General features: G+C 42.7%; 2 protein-coding genes across 2 annotated transcripts in view; one reads left to right on the forward strand and one right to left on the reverse strand.

Moving 5' to 3' along the window:
- The window catches only part of T265_09607 (hypothetical protein), a gene marked incomplete at both ends in the record, with an annotated part of 34,866 nt that extends 19,297 nt beyond the window's left edge, over window positions 1-15,569 (reverse strand). Inside the window, 2 exons of the mRNA XM_009175722.1 lie at window positions 9,938-10,112; window positions 15,417-15,569. Coding sequence (XP_009173986.1) covers window positions 9,938-10,112; window positions 15,417-15,494 — 253 coding nt within the window. The remainder of the gene's footprint in view (window positions 1-9,937; window positions 10,113-15,416) is intronic.
- Window positions 7,465-22,475, forward strand: T265_14899 (hypothetical protein; the record flags this gene model as incomplete). The annotated part of the gene is made up of 2 exons (XM_009175728.1): window positions 7,465-7,561; window positions 22,339-22,475. Coding segments are annotated over 2 exons (234 nt in total), but the record flags the coding sequence as incomplete, so codon positions are not given.
- Between the last annotated feature and the right edge of the window lie 1,190 nt (window positions 22,476-23,665).

Below are 23,665 nucleotides of genomic sequence, written 5' to 3' on the forward strand. Positions count from 1 at the left end.
CAAAAGCTATATAGACGCAGCTAGGCACGGAGGAAGTACTCAGTCAACCGACGATGTCTCTTCGACTGGGGATGAAACATTTGCAAACCAATTGCCGAGTTCGGCGAACAGATCAACCACCATCCGATCAACTAACAATAAACACATCCGAGCTATCTATATTTCAACAAATTGACATGGAACGCTTCTGCTAAATTCCAGGAAACGTGCCCTCTCTTGTAAGAATCCCTGTTTAGGGTGCTTCTCAAGAATTGGCCCATTAAGACCAAACACCTCAAAGAAGACAAAGAGAAGAGTCGGACCAGGGTTTGTTCATTTTGAGAGATAGAATACCTCCCAGTATTAACGCCACGGAAAAGCGGATAGTGTGGTCAACAAAATTTCAAACCATTTTGTAGTTTAAAAGACCTCCAGTGAGAAACGCTAGCCAATGTGTTCCGAGGACAAGCTTATTGCAATCAACCTGTTCTATAAGAAGTTAACATCGCTCCTAGCTCTGGTTATCCGATACGAACATGTTCCCAGTAAAATCACTTCCCGCCACATGATGGAGTGTGTTAAAAATGCTTTATCATTATTCCGCACTTATCATCCCAGCACCCATGTCGGAAATTTAAAAAAATTCGGTGTTCATTTAGCTTGTTCTGCACAGTGAGACCACTGAACGTGCTGTTTTGGTAGTCTCTTACACCGCCACTAAATTTATTAAATCGTAATCGTTATCATCTACCGAATAATGGAAGTCATTCTGTTTTTATCCCATTACTACACTGATTATTGTGTGGTAATTTATGCTATTTCGCAGCCCAGTGTTCAAGGCACGAACTCACTCACCCAACTCCGGCATCTCGATAGCCCTGTCTAGGCTTGGGCAACCTGGTAGTACCTCAGCACTCGTGCTTCTCTCGGGTGGCATGGCAGCTAGGCACCAAAAGGATGTTACAGCTAAACGATTTCCAGGTGGGATTGGATATCCCTAATCTTTTACCACACCTTAAATTGTCGTTGCTGTGTGCCTAGTCTAGTTTGCTGTTGCCAACATATTGGACTGAGTAGGATGACATCACGAACCGTTTTCGCACATTACTGACATTGATGGGATTTCGATCTGGAAGTTCATTTCGTTGTAGCATCTTGTCAGTATTTATGCATCAGTTGCTCCCCTGAGCTCAAGATATCTCAGTAGTTAAGGTGAAAACTTACTGACCGGAAGTTTCGTGGTTCCCAACTCCGTCATCTCGACAGCCCCTGTCTAGGTTTGGGCAACCTAAAATCATCTCAGCATTCGTGCTACCTTGGGGTGGCACGGTAGCCACGCATTAAATGGATGGTACAGCTGAATTATTATTATTATTATTATTATTATTATTATTATTATTATTGGCAGTAGAAGTAGTAATCCCTCATTCTGAAGGGACCATCTGAGAGGATTAATCATAGGAACTCGCTTCTGGGGACGAACCTCCTTTTAGAATATGTTTTGAGAGGCCAACTAAGTCGTTTCTTCGGCTTGTAGGCTCTCCAGAGACTAATAACTGCATTGCATACAGTTGGGGAAGAAATAGACTAGAATGTCGTCTGTTGTATGGAATGCGAAGAAGAGGGGAGATTTCTAAAGTTGGAACGCTCCAGAGAATCGAGAGGTTTTGCTGAACCGAGGAAATTCACACTTATTGAAACAATGGTACCCATCTATGCAACTGCTGTGGTGTGTGCACACCCACGTTCATCCGTCATTCCTTATCGCACATCTTTAGGCACAACGACTGCACTAAACTTCTAAAACAAGTGGAGAAAAGGTTGAAAGCTGAAATTAACTCCCTCACCTCTGATGTGGCTCACATGTATATTCCCAGCATACATTTTATTCAAGGCCATCATTCCTTGATAATTTTCCTCATTAGGTCTACACCGCTAACATGTGATACATCATGAGAGTGATTGGCCGTGTTAGTTCAGTTGTCTGGGTAATTCGTTACTGACATTCGTGTGGTTAAACAAACCCAGAGGTTGTTAAATAGACCTGGTCGGAATTGTCCCCGATATAACTGTGTTGCCATGTCAACCACCACCTCACAAGAGTTCATTGTGTTATCCGCCAGTTAGGTAAGCATGGTGATAGCCAAGCTAGCATCGCGTGGTGATCAGTTATCCGTTGGGCTGCCGATTTCATCTGAACACCTTTAAATTGACTGAGGTTGTATTCACAAAGCCAACCAAAGGAAAAACCTCATATTTGCTTGAGGAACTCGTCAACAAAGTCTCCAATTCCAAGCAAGAAAAGGTGGAACATGCAACCTTGAGACAGCATGCAAGCACAGATAAACCCTCGATCAAAACCATTAGATTGAGTTAATTACAAAAAACTACTGTAGTCGCCACAGAGGGATTTAAGGTGTCAGTCAGACAGCTCAAAGGTCAAGATATTATGACTGGTGCCATTGTTAAAATCTCCTATTTCTGGGTCGAGCAAAAAAAGACTCGGCAAACGACGGGCAAGCATTACACCAACGGGCCACAAACCCACATACCTCAGGCTTATGCGGGATGCCGAGCAGGGCCACTGGGAAGTGCCAAGTAAGGTGTTAGCAACAACGAGTGTGACAAGCTTTGTGAGTCTTCGTAGACTCGTGTGAGTGGCTTCGTAAGAGAGCGAATCGAAGTGATTGTATTAGATGGAATCAGAAGTGAGTGTAGCTAGAGGAGGCAGGCTTCACACTGATAATTTCATAGATGCTTACGGTAACCTGCGATACGACAGCTACAGTCTGTGTTAAAGAATTAACACATTGCGATTGATTGTCTGTTTATTCCTTTAAGTCTAGTGAAGAAGGCTATCGTGCAGCTTCAGGGGCCATAATACGCATCTCGTAAGAAAAGGATGGGATGAGATGGTGGCGTACCAAGTGAGGATGTCCTCTTGTGGATTCAACCCGACCACCCAGAACATCTTGTTTGTGCTAGAACTATGCTTAAAGATAGTCACTTTAAGAGCCTCTGACCGATTATTCTCACCGAGTACTTAACCTGGAATGGCTTGTAAACCAGTCCTTTAGGGTTTTTCACTCAGACATGAAGCAAGATTCGCTGTCAGAGTGACTGCTGCAATCGTGCAAGCGGGGACCATCCGAATGATACAGCAGACAGCACCTCATCAATGATCCACATTCTGCTTGCAGCTACCTCCTCACATAAACGCGCCAGAACACCACAGGGCCTTGGTTAGAGTGGCACTTTTGAGCTATTAGGTCTAGGGATCATGACAGTGGCACAGCAATCATTGATTAAGCCTAACAAATTGGCCTTTTTGGACAGGTTTTTCATGTGAAGTTTAGAGCGACTGGCAACGTAGATTTGCACGTTACAAACTGATAAATACTGCAGTCAGCAGTGCAGAATTCAATCTGCGTTAGGTTTCCTCTTGTAATTTTTCACCACTGTGGTGTGTGTGGTTGTTAAATTACAAATGGAGAATGAATAGCTCATTACGCTTATCCTTGTATTTGCGAAAACACAGTTATTCACAAAGAAATGTAAACCGGGATATTAGTCATACATAACTTTATCTACCAGGCAAAACATCTCCTAGTGGAAAAAGAGCAAATATTCTTTCCATGTGTTAAGTCAAGATATTTCACCATACGCGTATATGGTATGCGCGCATATGTGTCTCCTTACGAGATTGATGAAAGCAGAACGTATTCGTCGAATATATAATGAGGGGACGTTTTGTACTGCAGGGTTAGCGAATCAGTGGACGGAAAGTGAACAAAAACTGAGGTGATCCTAGATGGTTGAGGAGGGGTTCCCGTGCCACGGATGGAGAAAATGTACCCTTCCTAATAGAGTTTCATGGAAGGTGGGCCAAACAGACGACCACTTCATAAAGTGCAGCTAAAACGCTCCGTTAGAAAGCCAAGAGGAGCCTACCCTTCGTTGAGAGGCTGGTATTCCGCTGACTTCATATTGGCTTAAAATCACATGTCGTAATAACATTCTGGGCTTTTAACGAAGTTCGAATGGTTTGTGCATTTTAACTAGTCGAAAATAGTTTGTTGACAAATTTACTAGAAAGCTTGGTTATGATTTAACTCCCGTAGTCAGTATTACCCAGTTTTTAGCTACAAACAGACGTGATGACCAAAATTTACGGTCCTAATAACACTTCGTTAATGAGTAATCAAACAACGCTGTGGTATTCCGAGGCGAGATTGAGTAGATCATGACAGCGATCAGACCACTTTCCTAGCTAAATATTCCCTTCCTCTAAGAATGCTGAAGTACATTAGCCAACCAAATACCATTGGGATTTGGTGTATCCAACGTTTATGAAGTACTTCTAACGCCTACTGGGTAAAGCGTTATGGAAGTACATTTCTTGATAATGACCTTCGCAGCTTGAGTTGCATTCTAAAATCTCATCGAAAGAGTAGACTAATTGATTGAGTGTTCGGCAGGGAATTCGTCCATGATTCGTCATTCTGATGCGAAGAGTGAGTACAAGATGTGTTCAGTTGTCCTCCCTATTGACCGATACTAATACCACAACTCTCACACATGACTCATTCTGGTGGTAGATTTTCTCCTTGTAGACTGATGTTCAACACACCTATCTTCACAACTCCAGGAAGACTCCCTGTTCGATTAATGTGTGACGAACCTGAGGCTTTGGAAATCACACAGTGATAAAACTCATAGACTGCTGAACCCGTCGACTAACAAGCTATACCAGTTTCCGCCGGTGCATCGTTCGCAATAGCTTCCTCTGGAAACTGCTAGCTCGTCGGCATCATCATCAGGCCACCATCTCTTCACAATCCGATGGTTTTTGTATGGTTGAGACAAATTGTCCTCCAATTCTCTTGTCGCTTCTTCGTGCATAGTATCTTCCATACCGTATTCCGTGGAAAACTTTCTCTTCATTCCCTTTGTTGTGTAAGTGACTTTCTCAATACTTGCGGGCTGTCTTAGTGGTGTGCATCCCATCTCTGAAGGATGGAGGAGTATAATTTAGTTAGAATGACCGGTTTTCCTGTTTAATCGGGCTTTTTGAGTTCACCGATTGACATACTAGACCGGGTGTACCGCTAATCGGGTGTACGACTGGGCTTTACGAAACCAAACGACAGAAGGGCGGTGAGGTGTGTACGCTACCTGTTGTGACCATCCTGACGAAACGTTGCAACCTGGACACTTCCCAATGCCCGCGCTTGATGTGTCGTGAGTTAATCAAGGCTTTTATGGTTGTAAACATCATCGGACGCAACTGTTGTGCTTAGTTCATATGCCCATGGTGGGTGAATTTACCCCAGTTTAACTGCTAAAACTATCGGACAAAATTTGCACAACAACGCGTTCGTATGGTCACGAAAGTTCAAGCATTCAAATAAATGAAATGACGAATAAAACGTGTCAAAAGTCTTTTTAGAGGATGAACAGTCCTTTGTGTGGCACAGCAAACTGGAAACCAAAATGAATCCTTTCGCTTTTGGTTTGAAACAACAATGCAGCAGTATTCAACAACATTTTTACAATCCGACCTATCTGTCTCATTTAGAAACCTAGACCTAGAAAATCTGTGTTCGAGATGGAAACTTCGTTTTGTAAGTGAATCCAGTCTACGCCGAAATGCTGGAAAGCGCCGTACAGCTGTTGCATCCTAACTGGGAATAATCAACAATTTGAAACTTCGGATTTCGGAATCCGCGGCCTCCCTGCTAATAGTTTGAACACTTGACCGTACCACCGCGAGCGCCCAATCAGCAATGTGATTAACTTGCACTTCGAAAGGATAAAATGCAGTTCAATCACGGAAACCACATTATTCGTCAAGTGTGGAGTGACGACTTCTCATATGGAAGATGCTCTACAGTACTTCTCCTTTTTTCAGCATGGACTGAATTCACGCACAGGACGAAAACCCTATTGAAAATTTCAAAATCTCTTCACACTGCATACAAGAAATAGGCGTTTTCCCAGAAATTGGCTTAGTGACAACGGTGCCCACAATCAGTCTTAACTAACCTCCCAAATCACGTTCGTTCGTGCTCCAATAAGCAATATGGGTTCGGTTGCCTCATTCTTTTGATCAGAGAAAGTAGTCTTTGTGCAAAAGTCGCAACCTGGTACATTTGATCTGCTATTGTAACGATCCGGACTCGTCACCAAGTGCCTGGTTACGCACCACCTCGTTACATAACCACCGCAGCCAACTAATTCTTGCTGTGCTGCGGAAATACCAATGTTCAAACGTTTCAATACGATTAGGATCGGAGAAACCAACAATAGGTTCGTTCTTACACGGTCTTTTAGCTTCAGCGATAGTCGTTTCTGATGCTATAAATGATGCGATTTAGCGAACGCTGCTCGCGCCTCGATGATCTGCGCACTAACTTCACATGCTAACTTCCCGGACGCTTATTCCGCTTTCCAGATACGTGGAACCCACCAACGAAATGATGCTCCTACTTCTGGAGTTTTGGTGAAGCACAGTGGAATCGGAAATTTTGAAGTAAAACTTTGAACTTAAAAGGTGTAAAATGTATACCAAGACATTAAATCACCTCCGACATGGGCAAATAATCGTTAAACAACAGAAAGATGACTTTCGTGTTGTCTAATCCCATTATTAGCTCTCCAGACATTGTTTTGATACCTAAATTCGTGATTTCTTGAAGTGTTCAAGTCGTGGTAACATCCACGACAAAGTTGAACAAAATGGGGAACGGAAAAATGTAGCAAAATCCACCAGATGTCAAGAGGTTTCTTAAACGTTAGTTGTACACAGCAACCCCCAATTTACGTCTGACATGCCGAAGTTGAACGTGGTAATACAAGGGAAGCCAGTATCTATGTTACAACAGTTGTGAGGCTCACAACCCTTTGATTAAAAAAGCTGGTGTCAGGTATCTTTCTAGAACACGGGTCGATTGTCTCTAATTCTCTGGAACACACTGTTATTTGGAAAAACGTACGAACAGCCCATCCAAGGCGGAACACACAGTGGAAGCTCATCTGGTCCAGCAGTCCGATGGCGGTTCAAGGCAGAAAGGCAAATTAGTATTCCATCCAATATGGGGTGATCTGAATTCACGTGCCATGACTGGGCTATACCAACACCGGCGCAACCCGATGCGACAACCTTAGGATCAACCGAAAATCGGTAGTCAGTAACATTGGTATACAGATGGTGTCAGAAGCTCAGCAACCATACAAGCCTCCTGCATTCAAGTTTGAGAGATAGAGGAGACGTATGTAGAGTATGCCCTGTTTGTTGGTAGATGTGCCCAAGGGTTATCATGTTAAGAGCTGGAATAAAAACAGAAGGTTGAAGCCTGAAACGTGGTAGATTAGAGAAACAGCGTGCGATGATCAGTTCCGTAGGTGCCTGACTGCTGTGTACACAGATAGGATCTACTTAGGAGCAACTGTCAAGTGGGACAGGCCGCCATTTAATGGAAAACAATGAAGAAGGAAGGAGGTCGTCAGACGTCTCATATCGGCCCCGGTGTACCCGGCGACCCGACTGATGTTATCACTCGAAAGCCGACGTGGAATGAAAGTAATTTTATGTGAATTTCACAACGGTATAGTTTGAGATACTACCAAGGGGCCCAAACCTAAACAGAAATAAGAGTAGAGTAGTTGACTTGGGACTACACGAGTAGCTCAGGTTTTGAAAAAACCGCTAGATCTGTTCAATCCCGGGTCGGGAAACCGTTTTTTCATACCTCCACTTATTGATCAACCGGGTAGGACAGACCTTATAGATTGTGGACATTCTCCAGTACAGCTCAATGGGCTACTGCGGTATGCAGCTTGTAGCACCACGATAGATAGATAGTTAGCTAGATAATAGAAATAATCGTTCAGGTGTAACACTTTTTCGGTGCTTAGCTGCCATGCTACTAGTAGGAGGCACGAAGGCTGGGATATTGTCATGTTGCTCAAGCCTGGGCAAGGGAAGTCGAAAGGCAGTGGTCGGGTTCGAACCACGGACCTCCCGGTCAGTAAATTCACGCTGTAACCACTGAGCCTTAGTCTCTTTGTCACAGTTGGATTTTTTACTCCATAATCAATGCTTCACTCCCACACAGAGATGACGAAGGGCAGTTGAGGAAGCCTTATCTTTCCCGTACTCTGGTCCTGCTAGCTTTCATAGTCCTATAGGAGCGTTACCTTACAGGCAAGGATATATAACTTTTAAACCTCATTATTCTGGTTTATTCATTACCGTGAGAATCACTCAATAACCAATGAGCAAAAGCAGTGCGATCTACCTTCCTGTATTTGAATTTTGTATGTCCGCCACTGGAGCTGAAATGGCGTGTAAATTATAGCAAAACTAGCGGTGTATCCATCAGATATGAAGATCATGCAGTCGAACGGTCGCCTACTGTTCGTGCCCATCAGAAATCACTGACTCCATAATCTTGCAAAACCTCTTGTGGCAAGTTCGTTCATGGGGTTGAAACGTGAATACTTTGTCTTTTGCTTGCTTTTGCCTTTACTTGCTATTCGGATCCGTTTCCAGGGTTTCATTTGCGTGAAATATACTTGAAAAGATTCATGGTGTCCTTAACAGTTTGTAGGAATATGCATAAAATGAAAAGTAAAGAAGGTTGAATCTTCGTAGGTATCTCTACTGAAAGCAACCGCTCGTGATATTTTTCCGGTCAGATTGGCTCGCAGTGGATTGATTTGCTTTATCGACCTGTTTAACCTTCTAGTAACAACGACTTTTCTAGTGAGAAATAGTTTACCTTGTTGAACAATAAGATTGACGTTAGGGATTTTGTTGTGCATGGCTTGGTACAAATTGGCCCGACTACTTTCCCTGTCCCATTAAATAGCACACACCGAGGTATCTTCACCTGCTAAGAAACTTACTCTAAGGTATGATATTTAAAAACTTATCCTTTATGCAAATACAACAGGGATACAGACATTACCAAGGGACTAAACAGGAAATAGCAAAGATAATCATTCTGACTGCCTGTATGCTATTCTGATCTATCTAGCTGCTAATGGTCACACAGACTGAAATATGGAATGTAACAACCAGCCTAAACACAAGCAGACATTTTCAGTTAATAAAATATCATATATTTATCGTTCATTTGTGATGCACTTTCTGTACCTAGAGTTACACGTCATCCAAAGGAAGCAAGAGGACTGAGATACTGCGAGGTTGCCCAGATCTAGACAGAAGCAGTCGATATGCCGAGACTGGGTTCGAACCATGGACTCTTCGGTTAGTAAGGCCGCGTCTTAACCATGAGCTATTTCGTGCAGTTTACAATAACTTGACTGAAACCCAACACCAATGTAAACAAGATACACTACTTTGTTTAAAAGTTTGGAGCTAAACTCGGCTCGGATTTTTATAGCGTATAATATCGGAAGTTTCACAAATCACAACAGCATAGTGCGGTGACGTCTTATCCCGATACGATGTGCTGTTACTTCAAACTTCCCATTTTGTGAAACAGTTTAGAGCAACAAAATCATCCCAATTTTCAGCCCAATAAGGGGGTGGAAATATTCACGTTATCTGGAATTCCAACAAGAAGCGAACACATAAGGCATGTCGACAGACAGTTCCACCATGCACAATGTCACATTATCCCCCATGATCACATGATATTTGATAACACCGTTTGTCCTAACCTACTTAATCACTGACAGGTAGATAGATGGCATTAACTTCAAATCAGTCAACCCAGCTTTCTGTCACTTCTCTGTTCTCTTCCCCGTGTTGGGAGATCATCTTCTTGGATTCCGGAATATTTTGTGGGACTCTCAGCTCCACTGAGATGGGTCTCCAGTATCTGAAATTGTAGCCTCACAAACGTGACAACCATTTCAGATTGATGAAAGAAAACAAGTGAATTCATCTACAACTGTTTAAGTAGTACCCTAGTAGTCTAATGTTTACCTGAATTCGCCACTTCCGTGGATTCTTCTTCGTCCACTTCGTCCTCATCTGTCGGTTCAGTTTGTTTCAGTTTGGCTATTGCGTCAGCAAACGACATGCGACATTTGGAAATAACTGACAAGTACATGTCCGACTCCTCGTTGAGCAGTGGATCCGCGTACCGGAAGAAACAATGCTTGATAAAATAACAATGGAAGAGGTGAAAATTGCTTCGGTTATCTCTACAACTGATTGCGCTGAATGTGGTGAAACGTTAAGAAGTGAGTGTTGGACTGGCCTGTGATGTAGCACTTGGTTTTTTCTGTATTAAATATCAGTATGGGGAATTTTTAATGATGATTTCGTACTGTATGTGAAGCCAACGTGTGCCGAAAAGCCGAGAAGCATTGTACAGCTGTTTGACCCTTATTGTAAATCATCAGGAAGGGTGAGTGTTGCTGTTTTCTAACTACAAACTAAGGACACCTAATGACAGGCGCTCCTGGTCAAAAGTATTCACACTACTAACAGGTAGGTCGCGGGTTCAAGACACTCTGGAGCTCCGCAAGATTCGTACTTCTTGTTTCACCAAGCTTGGTAGTTGGATTGCAAACGCTTCATCACTTGACTCCGCACTGACGATCATCATCCCGACATTCGTACTTTTGTTTCACCAAGCTTGGTAGTTGGATTGCAAACGCTTCATCACTTGACTCCGCACTGACGATCATCATCCCGACTGGTAATGAAGCGTTTGTAATCCAGCTGCCAAGCTCGGCGAACAGACCAACAAACAAGCAGTGCATCTGAGCTAACTGTATGCCGCGAAATTGCCAATTTGTACTGCTGGCTATCTCCTTTAAAGACAAAACAGCTGCAAAGTGCACTTCGACCTTCCAGCATAGATTAGCTTCAGGGCGAGAACAAAGTCCCGGCTGAGGTGAATATAGGTGTAGGAAGTAAGAGCGATTTTTCGCACAGTTCATGGGTAACCCATGAAACTGTTGATACGAAGCGATTTCTAGATTGTGGAGATCAGGACCCCACTGGAGCAATAAATATAATCGTCAAAATTGCTGTATGTCGCAGTAATTAAAAGACTACAATGACATTTGAGATCATTTTCAGATTTCCACTTTGCCATGAGAATACGTTAGACTCAACAGCGGTTCACTGATTCGGAGTTTCTATGAACCAGTCCATCAGATTCATCGGTCGTGCTGTGACACATGATAAATTTACATCGCCCAGTTACCATTATCTTTCTCAAACAATTAACTGTCGCATTGATAGTGGTGAAACACGGAGTTCACTTTACTTGTACAGGTCTTTTCCCCATTCCAACCCCGAAAATGTCAAAAGACCGTACTAGGGTGCAGCCTAGCCACTGATAGGCATGACCAAACCAGTACGTGTAAGTGAATGCCTTATCTAGTTCGGATATTCGATGAACTGAAAATATGTGTACGATTCCATAGTGTGTCAAAGCTCACCTAGGACTTTTGACTAAAATCACAACGGGTTTGATTCCGAGCTGCCGGATAGATCCAAAAGTCTGGTAAACAGAGCCCGGATTTTCTAAAATACGGTTGTGATCACAGTATGTCCACCAAAATATGTTTGTTTGATGAACGAATATCAAAACATTCTGGCAGCGCAAAATTTCGCGGATTTTGATAAAAATGAAAATGTCTGAAAAATTGAATAGTACGGACTTTTGCGTACAACAAAGCACATTTTTCACGCTTGAATGCAAGTCGAGAAAAATCGGATGATTATCAGATTTAATAGTCGGGTTTTCCCACCTTAGTTTTGATGTAATAGGTGAGCGATGTATTTGTGTGAGTCGGGATTGATTTAGTTTGTCTATATGATTTTATTTTTTACCCTAATTTTTATTTTTTTCATTGTATGTCTGCGTCCAACTTATGCTCCCTACACAGTTTCTCTAAGTTGTGTGCATGAATGCGAGTTTTATGCTTGTCCGGTTTTTTTTCTCTAGACACTGTTCTCCTCTGAAGAGATAAATAACAGTCAGAGAATCTTTGTAATGTACTACTCATAAGGTTGCTGAAAATCCATCGACAGCCTGAGAACATCATAAACGAGAGATTCAGCTGGGTTCCAGGTGCGTCTCTCGAAAGAACCAAATTAGTTTGCAAATGAACGTATATTCGCTAACAGTCAGAGAAGTTTTTGGCCTCCCTTGGGGGTGTCTCGTTAATTCATAACTAACAGGGAATGTTGTTTTGTCACTTCGGGTGGTATCCTTAATAGGCATAATATTGTGTAGTATAATTTGTCTACTTAAAACCCCCTGCTATAGGACAGTAGCATGCAATGTTGTCAGTACACAAACGGATATTTCATGTTCAGTTCATGTAGCATACAAATTCAATGATGGATCAGCTTCAGAATCCGGCTGATTATTCGAGATTTCCGGGCCCAGTGGTCGATTTGTCAACCTATCACCTCGTTTCTAAACCTATAGCTATCCGTTTCTTATCATTTTTCATGATTCATGACAAAGTTCGAGGTTCTGGTTACGATAGCAGTGGTGGTAGGTTTGTTATCCCAGTAGCCAAAGCGGACAGACGGTAGGATAATTAGTTATGGTACCCAATAAATATGAGTTTAATTTTGTTCCATGCGTTAAAGTGTGCGTTAAAGTTTTTGTACAATAATTTTATTTAGACAGAGTATCTCGTACATGATTTATACGAATCAGTCAGAGAAGTTTTTGGCCTCCCTTGGGGGTGTCTCGTTAATTCATAACTAACAGGGAATGTTGTTTTGTCACTTCGGGTGGTATCCTTAATAGGCATAATATTGTGTAGTATAATTTGTCTACTTAAAACCCCCTGCTATAGGACAGTAGCATGCAATGTTGTCAGTACACAAACGGATATTTCATGTTCAGTTCATGTAGCATACAAATTCAATGATGGATCAGCTTCAGAATCCGGCTGATTATTCGAGATTTCCGGGCCCAGTGGTCGATTTGTCAACCTATCACCTCGTTTCTAAACCTATAGCTATCCGTTTCTTATCATTTTTCATGATTCATGACAAAGTTCGAGGTTCTGGTTACGATAGCAGTGGTGGTAGGTTTGTTATCCCAGTAGCCAAAGCGGACAGACGGTAGGATAATTAGTTATGGTACCCAATAAATATGAGTTTAATTTTGTTCCATGCGTTAAAGTGTGCGTTAAAGTTTTTGTACAATAATTTTATTTAGACAGAGTATCTCGTACATGATTTATACGAATAGTGTGGTGAGTGCCACCGAGGAACGAATTCCATGGGGTTAACTAAAATCGTCCCCTCGTCATCTTGAAAGCTTCCTGAACACGCATAAGTAAAGTGCTCACCATTGGATTCACGATTGTCTACTTCAACATAGGGCCATTCCAAAATTTACTAGCGTTTCGCGCAGACCGATTTCGCCAAAATAAGGTGACATGACTGCTGATATGGTGGTAAAATTTCGGTTCACTTGTCTTTACGGCCAACTTTTTTCAGACCCAACCTTTACTACGGAGATTTTCTTTTCGTCGTTATCAAATTTGGCACACAACACCGAACAGATGCAGTTGTTGATACTACAGCTTTCCTCTGTTAACTAGCACTAAGTTATTCGACCAACTCCACTTGCACGAGAGAACACATGTCACCAAAACGGAACGAGTGTGGAACTTCCGGTGCTCCGTGGCATCCAAATGACATAAAGCCGAAACTTATTGGAGCTCTACAGAGTTTTTTTCAAAACGAGACGTAATCAACAGTGCTGTTCCTTTTTGAGTGAAACCCTCCGTCCATCAGGATCCAGTAAAACTAAACCAGGTAGGGTTACCCTCTTCATTCGTGAAACCGGTCGCAGGTCCTCGAGTTTCTGTCAGGTTTACCTAACCAGCTGAACAATAAGTACATTTCAATCAAAAGCCCTTTCTCTAAGTGACAGCAATCTATACAGAAAAGCCTATTAGCACTGTATGGCTGTTTCATCCCTATTGCGCATCTCGTGAAACTCCGGGGAGATTCGAACCCACCACCCCTCGGTTAGTAGTTGGACATTTTACTGTTCTTTCTCTAGCTGCTGATCAGTAATGTGACTACCGCGAACATAGACAGGATATAGCGCACCCCCACTCAGTCAGTGACACCACATCACGTGATCACATGCTGGCTGGCTCCTAGAGTGACAATTTCTCAGATGGGGTTTTGCTCGTCGTCTGAGTTAGTCTTCCTCTGAGCTACATGTGGCCTCTAGCAGTATGGAGGAATTTCGAAATTTTCAATCAAAAGTTCGCCCTACAATTGAACTCACTCTACACCAAAGTCAATCTAGTCATGAAGCGCGTTCATCCCAAATGGAAATCTAACCACCGAACCGCCACTCGCGGCCGAACGGCTGAGTGTTCAAACACTAGTCGGCTGGTCGTGGGTTCGAAGCTTTTCGAACTACTGATAGTGATTCCCACTGGGAAAGCAACAACTGCACAGTGTTTCTCGGCTAGATTGACTTCGGCATTGATTGGATTTACTCATGGACTCTCAGTTGAAAGATCCCAGTTATTCTCATGTTACCAATAAGTTTACTGTTGTCACTCAGGCCATATTTTCTACAGTCGGGCAATTTTACTGCATAAATCCATCACTTTTATCCATTGATTTTCCCCTAATCGTACTCTTATCCTGGCTGCTCTCTCCAAAAATTGTAACAAGAGGAAATTCTCCTATCGTGTGGTATTTTATCCCTAGAGGAGCTCTTCCTAGGTTAGAATCATTGCAGTGGTTGCCGAATCGTCCAAACAATATGATAGTAGCTCCAAGAGTGATTTAAAAAGTACAGCCACTAGAAAATCTCTGAAGTGCGGTAATTCCGTATAAATTTACCAGTGAAATATGTAGATGATTGTTAGGGGTCCCAAGAAACCACCAATACAAATGAAATTGTTCATAGCCACACCACTCTCGTTTGAACGGCCGTGTTCCTGTTCTGGCGTAATTATTCCGGTGAGTCCACACCAAAGGAAACCACTGGACTCGAGTTTCGCTCTTATTAAACCAACCCACTGCATCGGCATCAAGTTCCACTCAATATGCACTGCACTCGGTTCAGTTTGGCGAGTTAACTCTGTGTAAAGGGATCAAAACAGGGTCGAAAAACCCCGAAAATAACTGAATAACGATTATAATAACTCGTAATCTATTAGTCAGAAAGACTACATTCATTTTGTAGAAAATGTGCCGAATGAGTGATTTAGGTCAGTCCTGTGGATATCTACTCCAACGGAAAGCCACTGCTCATCAAAATTGTCCATTTCCTGGCTTTCGCAAGGCCTTAACCTAACTAGCTTCTGTTGCTGCCCTAAGAAGAAGCTGATTCAGTACATAGTGTACTTATTTCTCTCACGTCGCCTTGGTGCTTCGGTGGGAACGAGCAAACCACACATTTTTGTCAATACGCTACAATGATATTTCCAGTGAAGTAACTCACTTGTTGATCAGGTGCAAGTTTTGACAACCGTGCTTGTAGCTGAGCGTCTGTGTAGCGCTTCTCTGCTTTTGTGGACATGGGCGATTAGGTAATGTTGAATATGTTACGAAAGAAGCAGTGCTGACAGTGACGGCGGCACGAAACAGGCCTGTGCTTAAGCGAGCATAAATTAATGTGTACTAACTTGCGAACAATGTCTTCTACAGACCATGTTAATCGAAGATCCGACGTGATTGGTCAGTTCAGTCTAGCGTATCGAACATAAGAAGGGACACATGTTTTCATCTTCATCAGTCATTGTTAGGGAAACAATTGCACGGATGCTATGGTGACAGACGCTTTCAAACACTCTCACCAAACAATAAAGATACTTAAATATGGCCCTCTTAACCACTGGGGGAATAAATTTTGTCAGAGTGAAGATCCAGTTGGCTACCCTCTAAGAACTGTTGTTTTGAATTGCGAGAAACTGATAAGCAACCGAATGACAACCTTGCTTCTAAACAAATCTAATATTTCAGCGGTCCATCTATATGCAAGAGAGACGGTCGATCCAGCTTTTTACTTCTCACGTGAGAACGAAGGCTACATGGAAGGGGTGATCTGCAATGACCACCAAAGGCCATCGGTTAGTCCATAAAAATGTCAATTTGTATGGATGATTAATGGAAGTGATATTGAAAGTTCTGTGTAAACTTTGCGCTAATGTACTCACAGGCCGAATGCAGTTGACTTGACTTCTGTGTTATGCATGCCTGTTCAGTGACCCAAACCCAAGCTCAGGTTCAGGACCTGTCGCTGATGTCTATGATGCTTAGATCCTAATTCATCGAACCTAGCTTCGTCATTTAGCAGTCTCCATTCAAATAGCTTCATCGTGCTTAATAACCCTTGGGTAATTTCGGAATTATGTGAAGTCCGCTTCACTGCATTGCCGTCGACGGTGGTCGGATGTCAGATCCCGCACTAGTCACCAAAAGTTCATGTAGTTGACTCAAACACATGTATGTATGTACAAGAAGATCGGCTATATCTGGTCGGACAGTCTGCCAAATCTTTTCACTGAAATACTGCTGTGACCTTATCAAGCCAGACAAAACGGTGAGCTACCGTCATATTGGACACATCAAGATGAATCATTCTTCAATAACTGCCGTTTGTCACTCGAAATTAGGTAACTGCAGAATTTCTTATCCTGTCAGCAGAATGCTGTTTTCGATAGTGTGTAGGCGCATCTGTTCACGTAGTGCGAAAAGGATTGACGAACACGTGCTGGCTGAATATTGCTCCTTCGCTAGCCCTTGAATACAGACGTTCACGATGACGGCTACAGCAGACTTCCTTTTGGAAAGCCTGTTTCCACTAAAGATTCCTGCGGAAAAACCTTATTTAGCTGGTTCATTGAGATGTATTGAAACGTATCTCTATTAGAGGAATCCAGCCCTCATATGACGTCGTTTCGTGTCATTCCCTTTGTATGGTCTCCCTGTATGGATACAACGTATATATTGCTTTGCAAATAATAAATGGCATCCGGTAGATGAACCATCAATGCGAAATTATAACTTTCATGCCCAGCCCGTGTGCTGCACCGACAAATCATGCGTGCAGGTTGGCAGATCGTATAGGTGCAGCAAGACAGAACAGTTTTTAATTCAGCTAGAGTTCATGACCAGATTTGAACTCAAATCCCTGTATAGATGTGGAGCGATCTATGCATGATTCTTGTCATATCGTAACAGTCACACCCGGAATCGACGTTCTAAATAGATTATGGCAAAATGAGAATGCAACCATCCACCTGAACACATCGTTGTTTCACTATAGGACTAGTCGAGTTTTGTATTGGCTAGGCTCGAGCACCCTAAAGGAGCCCATCGAATGCATCCGGGATACCACAAGTAACACTGATTATAATGTCGATGAAGACTTTAGACAATCCATCACCGGTTTTGTTCTTCTTGGGGTTCATCAAGTGCGCGTAGTCTCCGCTTTTCTACCAAGCCCTGAACAACAAACCGAGCATACGTAGTGAGGAATATTAGTTTGCAAATTAAGTTGATGTTAACAGAAAGCTCAACCAAACTTCATCTAAACTTTTTATTCACCACATTTTCTACAAAAACCGCCTCACTTTTCATTTGGAAAGGTAGCCAAGATATCACTATCTGCCTCAACAATACTCACAAGCTGGATGAAATCTCTGGGCAGTTCACTAACGCCTTTGTCTACTCCCCGATCTTCTACCGGGCATGTTTTTTTACTTGAACATCAATTCTTGCATACGGTGCGGTAAGTGTTCTCTAAGTCGGTGTTGACGACAGATTACTCTGAAATTCCCCTGAGTCTCCTTCTGTCCTGAGTGTGTGGCACACAGCCACCTTATGCTTCATTTGGAATGGCATTCAGCAGATTGAATCGCCTTTCTTAATGTAGCTTTCTTGCAGCAGGAGCGGCTGAAGAATACTTACAGGGAACGTTACATTTTAGTCTCACTTTAGATTCATCCCAAGAAAACCGAGTATGTCATTAACCACACGTTTTGTACTGTTGGGGAACTCAGAACTATCATGATCTAAAAATAATACAACCTCGATATCCATATCATTAAAAATTTAAGCATCATTGTATAGAACACTTTTCGCTGTATTTATTGACATTGTTTTGTCCTTTTTCCCATACATCCACACTGGTTTCGTAAGTACCTTTCTCCTTACTGCATGGTATGAAGTATAGTAGAAGTTTCTCGTTTACCCTTTCTATGAAATTAGTTTCACTAATAAAGGTAACTCACTTATCCTCGATCTCAATAAAGGGTCAAAAATAAATCAATGAAACCTCGATTCAGAAAGTCACAAACAGAAACCTCGCAGACGAATATCACTCCCTGGAGAGATCGAAAATGCTTCTGTTGTTCGCTAGAATATGAGCCATAACGTAAAGAATGAGGAAAACGTCCCGTTACCTGTGAGGTTCCCTCTCTTGGGACACTCCTATGATTATGGGTACTGAGACGAATCACATAAAAACAACAAACACAGTTTCCCCAGAATTGTGTCTCCATTATGATCTGACTCAAGTTGTAGATCCCTTCCAATGATAGGCCCAACAATGTAGTGCTCAAGTGTATTGATAACTAGCAGAAAAACTGTACCATATCACTGTCAATATTTGGTCTTCACTATCTTCAGTCATAAATCAGTGACCATCCTCAGTGGTTCTCTGCATGTTCTTGGATTGCAGTTTGGTTTTCTTTGTCGTACATCCATTCCATGATAGGTTTCTGAACCCACTGACTTGGGTGCCTCCTCTGGGCCTCACCCACTCCAAAGACGCTGATCTGGCACCATGGAAGTGCCCGGTAATCGCAGGGCACCGGAGCGATTAGGTCGTAGCCAGTGAATACTGTGCAGGTTCGAGTCTGAGCACTTGTATAAGGCACACCGAGAGTAGGAACTCTAAAAATGTACATAGCGAAATTAGGTCCTGACAAAAATATCATTTCAAACGGTTTCTGATAGCCACTCTGAATAGAAAATTTAAGGGCTCAGCTACCGTCAAATAAACCCTGCTGATCATTGGTAAGTCCAGATAAACGTCTAGGCTCACACAGCGAATACACTGTTTCCACCTAATTCTCTACATAGTTTTCAGGCGGAATTTGCTGAGCCCTCTCAAGCAAAAGATGAGTCTCATTCAACAACGAAATAGTTTGGTAGTCCTGGAATATTTAGTACTGGGTAAGTTGTCCTTCAGTTGACAATTCCATGCACTATGATTTTAGCACTTTTGACTTGAGGAAACTTACGTGTATTCAACGGGTCAGGACTTTATGTAGTGTAATCTCTTGAGAACCTCACAAATGAGAGATTTAGCCAGGTTCGCCAAAATCAAACTGATATGCAAACGAGTGTATTCGTGGAGATAGTGTAATCTCAGCTGTATCGTACTAAATTGGTACTAAATTAACACGTGTTCTAATCATGATGGTTTTGTTACAATAGTAGTTTGGACACTGCATATCGGGTCTCAACCCCGAGCAGTGTGATTTGACGGGACACTAGCTAATTAAAAGCTAGTGTGATAGCTCAGACACAGGGCATATTTTGGGTTCAATACTTAAGGTAATTGAGTGAGCTCTCACCACTAACTCACACCGGTTGGTGATCAATACCACTGAACAGGATACAGCTGGGACGGTTTTACACTAGTTTCCTAGAGCTATATATTTTGGCGTAGAGCGCCTGAAGTGTGACGGCAGTGTGACGTAAATAGTATAGTTTCTTTGACTATCTGCATCATGTGAATGTGGCCGACGTTTCCTAAAAGCCCTTTTTTAACCGAGAAAAACATCCCGTGAACAAGAGACTGCAATGGATCTATCGCCAGAACAGTAATACGGAAACCAGAACATATTATGCTGCCGGTCATTCGACCGAAGCTCTAGATAGGTTTTGTGGATGATACTGTAGTTAATATTCAACGGGATGTGGTAGGAAGTGCGCATGAAGTGCTCAACACGGTATTTGAAGATATACAATTGATACTGAAACGAATAACGGAATACCATTTATGGATTTGTTGGTGGGCGGAAAAGTGGACGGAAATCTTCGAATATGTGTGCATCGGTGGAAGATACAAATACCAGGTCACCACAGCAACCATCTGGTGAACCACAAGAACAGTTCCACTCAAATCTTGTTCAGGAGAACAGAGAAGCACTGCAGTACATAAAAATTCAAACATGCCTGTAGCGCGTGTTTCAAAACAATAGCTATCATGAATCCGTGACAGCAAAATCAACAGCATGACCAACCGAGGAAACGGATATTTCTTTCGTATATCAAGGGCATAACTTAATTCACAGCATGATCACTACAACTGGAAGGAATCATAATAGCCCTAAATTCAGCCGGTACATCAAGAAAACTGATCTCATGACCAAAGGCGCAAGAAACAAGGTCTCGCACCGAATCAACTTCGCGGACTGCGACAAATATTACATTGGACAGATTGGAAGAAAACTTCCTACATGGGTAAAGGAACAACGCAACTCTCCGAAGACAACCCAGTTCCTCTTATTCGCATACATGAAGTCTTGGGATGGCATATGTTTAATCCTGAAAAATGAAGATCATGGAAAGTAGAAGTACAAGACACGGGAGGGAATTCCCGAAAGCATGGTTCTTCCAAAAGGATTCAATCAATCGTCGCGTCGAAGTCGATTTTGTCTAAGTAGTGCTACCAGCAGGGAAAGTCAACGCAATAGTAACACTGGGTCAGGTCCGGCCATTAAACCAAGGGATCAAGAGATAGGAGGCAAGTGGACAAAATTCACGATCGATAGACCGGAGAGGTCAATTCTCAACGCCACCTTGGCACTCGTCATTTATGTGACAGGTGAACCAACAAGGTGACATTAATACTCACTCCAGCGACCAATGATCGACCAAGAAGTCCCTATATCAGCCTACGCAAGCACAGCAACTTTGTACTTTTACTCACAACGCACTTCCATTTATAACCCACTGATGATATACCCCCTACTGGTGATGAAAAGTTTACAACTAAACTGTCCAGCTCAACGAACGAACCAACAGGCATCAGTACAACCTGAGTTAAGAATATTCTCTCGATCTCTTTCCAGTGGACAACCCAAGACAAGTCACTCATCATGGTGCCGTCTATCTCTTTACCCAGCAGAACCACCAGCAGTTTAACTGAGGACACAGCTTGAATTTTTGTGAAATCCGTGAAAAACCTCACCTTCTCCCATCATGGCACGGTGCAACTAGAAGAGATTTTCTCTGTACACGGAAGAGTTAACCCTACAAGGTGGATTGCGTCGCCACCTCTTCTACACTTGTGAAGCTCTCACTTCTTTGGTTTTTCATAAATCTTATGAGTTTTCACAAAGTTTCGTGGCTCCTCCGTAAGGACTACCACTATTCACAAAGTCCCTTCACAACAGTCCCTTTCATATTGATGGTAGGCTACGAAGCGACCTCCACAGATTCCGTAGGACACTATTATCCAGGGACAATCCTTGCCGGAAAACCTGATCCACAATGGTCTGTTGTAAGTTTTGGAACAGAATCTGGCCGTCAGACACCCCGCGAATGCCTAAACTGGTTGGATAACCATATCATCTCTACGGTCCGTGAATACTGTGTATGGACAGATGATGCGAATGAAAAGTAACCCAACTTCAAGTGCATCAGCTGAATTGGGTTAAACAGAACACTATGATATTTTTCCTTGAGGATGAACATACTACTGGTGAAAGTAAGGTATCTTGTTATACGCTGTTTGAACCCGGAAGTTTTGAGTACACAATCTATGTCCACTCATGAACTCTTCAAATGAACCAATATAAATAAAATATAAATGAAATATAAAATATATGGTTACGGACTGAACTATCCTTAGTTATCCGTGGTCAAACAAATGATAAATCTATACTGAAAAGCCGAAAACTGCCGTGTTAGGATGCCAATCTACCAGGAGCCGGACAATCGTGAGCGTGCAGACTCAATTTGCACGTCATTGTCATAGCTTCAGAGCCACGCTATGCAAAATCACTTGTTGGAAATGTACGGTTTAACTGATCCACCAACTAAGTCTCTGCTACACCGTCATCACCTTTGGTCCACTCCAGCTGCCCATCAAGAAAAATTCGCTGTAAAGCAATCATTTCAATGGAAACTGATGTGTTTGTAATTTGATGTGGTTTAATTACTAACAGTGTTCATCCCTCAGCCAAATTACATCGAGACCAGCGTTTTGCTTCAACCATACACACACTAACTCCAGATTAGTGTTCTTAAAGTAAAAGATTTTGGGTGACAACGTAGGTAGACGCCAATTTCTGTCTACCACCCAACTAGTAAGCACTTACTCTAGCCATAACCAAATATTTCAGGCGGTCACTACTGTGTAGATGAAGAATCTCTCCCCTCTCAACACACCCCCACACCACCATATACCGGTGGTAATATCCTGAGTTTTGACAAACCATTTGCATCCACAGTCCTCACTCCAGAGGACAAATCGAGACAAAGTAAGTCTTCCCTCCTAGTAAGGTTTCACTTTTGGGTGAGTAAACAGAACCTATTGTATGGGTCCCCAATCCATCCATCTCCTTCTCAGCTTCTGCACCCGGTTACATTCCAACCCTCATCAAAATTACTCCAATCAGCCCATGACAAGAACTGTTGGGCAGTCATCGTTCCCTTACCACACCGGAATTGCCTGGTCCGAATACTGGTTCATCCTCTTTGCTCGGACGCCAGGCTCCTCAGTAGCCCCTGCGACCTTCGTTATGCCTGCAAAAATGTATACTTCCTCCCTATTCCCAAGCGTGGATTGCTTTCGACCTTCGTAAACACCACCGCATTTCTATTAGCCTCATGTCGCACAAACTTCTGGGCCAAACCTCGCCGACCAACTCATGTGTGTAACATTTTAGGTGCCACCGCCCTACAAGTGACTCGTTTTACGGGTGTGATAACCGGTCCTTGGCTCCTCTGGTAAAATCTAAGCAGGTGAGTAGACACTGACGGCCTTCTAACCAAGTCCCCACGTTTTGCCAGCGCCCTGTCGTGATCGTTCAAAAAACTCGAACGCTACTCAGCCGTTGCACTCCACTCGCTTGAGTCAAGCCATCAAATCAACTTTGATGGTGCACGTATAGTCCAGTCAGGATTGAAGTCACACTTGAAACAAGCGTATGCTGAAGTGTGTCAACCATCCTGTCTATCTGGCTTGGAATTGCACGTATAGTCCAGTCAGGATTGAAGTCACACTTGAAACAAGCGTATGCTGAAGTGTGTCAACCATCCTGTCTATCTGGCTTGGAATTACTGCACACCTTATTGGTAGTATCACAGCAGCCAGACGTCAAGCGAAGATCTCAACAATGAGAGGCATAGCAGCCAACACAACAACAAACGGGAGCACATCCTAATCCAAATGCACACACAATCACGCACGCAGAGCTAACACACATCATCTGACTACCAACTGATCTCAGAAACACACCAATCAGACATGACAGCGGGTCCAAATGACGCTGCACTTGACTCGTATTCAACTGATTGTAGGAAAACGTTGTCTACGGTAATCGAGACTTCGGATGATAGCATCTTACTCCACCACGCTGTGTTTTGACTTTAAAGGTCTCCATACCAAGCCGGTGCAGTGTTGGAAGGTAGACTGGCACTTTAAGAAAGTCTAGATAACATGGAAAT

This window comes from Opisthorchis viverrini (genome assembly GCF_000715545.1).
Source record: "Opisthorchis viverrini unplaced genomic scaffold opera_v5_288, whole genome shotgun sequence".
NCBI lineage: Eukaryota > Metazoa > Platyhelminthes > Trematoda > Opisthorchiida > Opisthorchiidae > Opisthorchis > Opisthorchis viverrini.